The sequence below is a fragment of the Cibotium barometz genome, chromosome 7 (assembly GCF_041138505.1).
Source record: "Cibotium barometz isolate CiBa-2024 chromosome 7, ASM4113850v1, whole genome shotgun sequence".
Classification (NCBI taxonomy): domain Eukaryota; kingdom Viridiplantae; phylum Streptophyta; class Polypodiopsida; order Cyatheales; family Cibotiaceae; genus Cibotium; species Cibotium barometz.
In genome coordinates, this window is record NC_141052.1 from 13,996,982 (window position 1) to 14,000,082 (window position 3,101).

The 3,101-nt window shown below is 42.4% G+C and overlaps 1 protein-coding gene across 1 annotated transcript; it reads right to left on the reverse strand.

Annotated features, from left to right (window-relative positions):
- Window positions 1–346: 346 nt before the first annotated feature.
- LOC147636708 ((R,S)-reticuline 7-O-methyltransferase-like) lies at window positions 347–1,964 on the reverse strand. The gene is made up of 3 exons (XM_086799830.1): window positions 1,136–1,964; window positions 986–1,050; window positions 347–753 (listed from the first exon to the last, which is right to left on the reverse strand). Exons 1-3 carry the CDS (start codon window positions 1,896–1,898, stop codon window positions 418–420), a joined length of 1,164 nt encoding a protein of 387 aa, XP_086655956.1. The 5' UTR covers window positions 1,899–1,964; the 3' UTR covers window positions 347–417.
- Between the last annotated feature and the right edge of the window lie 1,137 nt (window positions 1,965–3,101).

A 3,101-nucleotide genomic window follows, 5' to 3' on the forward strand; every position in this document is an offset into this window, starting at 1 on the left:
AGGACAAATTATCATATATCACTCTACCATTCTCTAAAAGCTAGTTCTTGTTAATCTAAAACAGAAGAGAGGCAAAATCACTTTAAAAATCAATCTTGACAAAATAGACCTACACCAATGGCTAGGAGCTTGCTTTAGAAAGAATCAAGCAATTGTAGCATCACATGTGTTTGTGCACCTTAAAGATGTGTACGATTGGGTGAACAAGATTAGAGAAACAATATGAATCACTCATATAACTTTATTTGGAACATAAATTCTATAAAAGGAGAGATGAAAAACACTCAATCTTGATATGAGATCAGAAAAACAATATGATTCAGTCATATGAATTTATTTGGAACATAAAATTCTATAAAAGGAGAGAAGAAAAACACTGAATCTTGATATGAGAGGCAAGGGCCTAATTTATTACCATTAAAGATGAGTACACAACGTAGTGTCTAATGTCGGGAATGCTTCTATAATACATTGAAGGCATGGAAGTTCAATGATCGTGTATCGTGAAAATCCCGAAGCATGGAGTAAAACTTCCCATTGTTCTTTGGTTCTTTCTTTTCCACCTGTGGTGTGAGCTATCATCACCATGTCTAGCGCCATTCTAAGATCGTTGAAAGGATGATGCTCTTTCTTATAGGTGGTTTCCAACACTGCATCCATGATGATGACTTTTCCACTTTTGGTGGGCAAGGCCTTGTAACAGTTCTCAAGGATCTTGATGCAATCCTCATCATCCCAGTCATGGAGTACCCACTATCATCATCAACATTATAATGTGAAAAGAGGGGTTTGTAAGAGATGCATTTTGTCAAATTTAAATAAAAAACCCTATGGCATTTACAAATGTGTGCAAAGTTTCAACGCTAATGCAATTGCATTAAGATTTGGAAAGAAAAAAGGTGGTCTTAGGTTAAAAACATTCTTTTGAAAGTAAAAAAAATTAGGAAAAAGAATGAGCCCCATTCTACATGAGCAGTAGGCTTACTTTCATGAAGATGGCGTCTCCTGATGGTATGCTTTGGAACATGTCACCACCAACATGCTCTACTCCTGCATCAAAAGGGAATGAACACGCGCACATATATATCTATATATCTATATCTATATATAGAAAGAGAGAGAGAGAGAGAGAGACCTGGATGGATGGGTGCTGCGGCCACAACATGAGGCAGGTCGTAGTTGATGGCTTTGATGGAGGGGTAGAGGGCCACGATGCGGGATGCGGCTGCTCCTATGCCCCCGCCAACGTCTACGAGCGTGTGAACGTCCCCAAATCCGTGGTAGTATCGGAGGAGAGTCTCGAGAGAGACGTGGGTGCTGCAGGCCATGGCGGCATTCAGGAGGCGGCTGAACTCCGGCTGTGCGTTGGCGAGGGCCCACACGTCCATGCCGTGGGCCTTGTCAAAGGGCGCCGTACCGTGCACGATGCTCTCCGAGAGGTGGTGCCAGGGAGCTTGCGCGGCGGAGCTCGTCTCGAAAAGCAAGAAGGGATGCAAAGAAGAAACAGCAGCTCCGCCAGCAGTGGTGCCAGCGTGGAGCAGCCACTTGGACACGGGAGTCAGGCAGTACTTGGCCGGCGGCTGCTGTGATGCGTGGGCGGAATCCACGTGGACGGCAAAGACCCCGTTGGCGCACAAGAATCTCATCATCCTCTCGAGGAGTTGGGCTGCGGCTGCTGCGTGGCGTGGCGCTTGTTGGAGCCTCTCTACGATCTGCAGAGAGCTGAGGGGTTCCCCTTGTTCAGCGAGGATGTCAGGTATCCGAAGCTCGCAGGCAGCCTTGGCTACCATAGAGGGTACAAAACCAAGGGTGAGACGCCATGCTTGCACGCATGCTTCCCACTCCGCCTCCTCCTCGCTGCCCAAGGGCAAGCAGCAGCTACTAGAGGCGTCAGCCATAGCGCACACACAAAGGCTTTCTTTCTTTCTACTCTATTCATGCATCACTACACTACATGTGAGAACACCACCAAGAAGCAAGGCTCGTCTAATAAGGCGCATTCTCCTCTACATGAAAACCTCTGGAGCCAGGCTGGTCTATATTAAATAAAGACTTGTTGAGTTCGAGATCTGTCTGTCTCTCTCTGCTTGATGGTACTCTTTCTCTATAAACGAGAAGGAAATCTTTTCAAGGTATTTAAAGAAAAGGAGTTTCAAAATTACCGCTTAGAATAGAAAGTTGTGCAAGATGACTTGCATTTGAATATAAGAGCTACAAAACTCATGTATTCTGCCTCCTAGGAGATCAATAAGCTATGAACCCTATGTCTTGATGGAGTTTCTCTTTTTTCTCTTTTTTTTTATATATATTGCCTATATCCTAATGGGGCCTCTCTTTTTCCTTCCTCTTTTTTATATTGATTTTATCCTCTCTTGTTCTTGCCCACCATGTTTGTTAAAGCATGTTACTATTTGTGTGGTTTCTTATGCTTCTCCTTTTTTTTGGGGGGCGGGGGGTAGCCTCACCTTACACATTGTAAGACTTGAAATCACTTTACAGGTCATTTCGCTTACATCATATAGTGGATCCATGTAGCTTAGTCGAGTATTTTTTATATATAAGAACTAAAAGTGGCGGGGTAAACTAACGTACTTATTCAAAAAGTCTTTCTTTCGAAAAAAGTCATTTGATCTTCTAAATGAAAGAAGACGCTAATGAAAAGAAGCTTCAACACTATTTCAAAACATCGTTTAATTACATATCCACAAAGTTCTTCGTAAAAGTAGACAATGATAGGTTACTTCCCTAAGATCTTCATTCAAATGTGTTATAAATTTTGATCGTATATCTAAATATTTTAATCACATGTTCATTTTCCTCATTAAAGCACCAAGAAGCAAGTCACATGTAAATAATCCCACAAAAAGAAAGAGCAACAGATGGAACACATAAAAATATAACAAGTCACATGTTAATAATCCACATAGGACGGAGTAAAATATAAAGAAAGATCCTTCGATCAATTATTTTTGTGCATGGAAATTGAAAAATGGACACTAATACGTCCTCTTGTAGGGTGAGACCCCCCATGATTGCATGTGCCTCAAAATCCTCATTCTCACTTCCCAAGGCCCTAGAGCCTCAGCAGAGCCTAGAGATGG

What these genes read in the sequence shown, in the direction of transcription:
- LOC147636708 (XM_086799830.1), bottom strand. Translation starts at nt 1,898, where the DNA reads ATGGCTGACGCCTCTAGTAGCTGCTGCTTGCCCTTGGGCAGCGAGGAG. An exon ending in CGCAGCACCCATCCATCCAG is followed by an intron (nt 1,051 to 1,135) that starts GTCTCTCTCTCT and finishes CTTTTGATGCAG; the next exon opens with GAGTAGAGCATGTTGGTGGT. An exon ending in GAGACGCCATCTTCATGAAA is followed by an intron (nt 754 to 985) that starts GTAAGCCTACTG and finishes TGATGATGATAG; the next exon opens with TGGGTACTCCATGACTGGGA.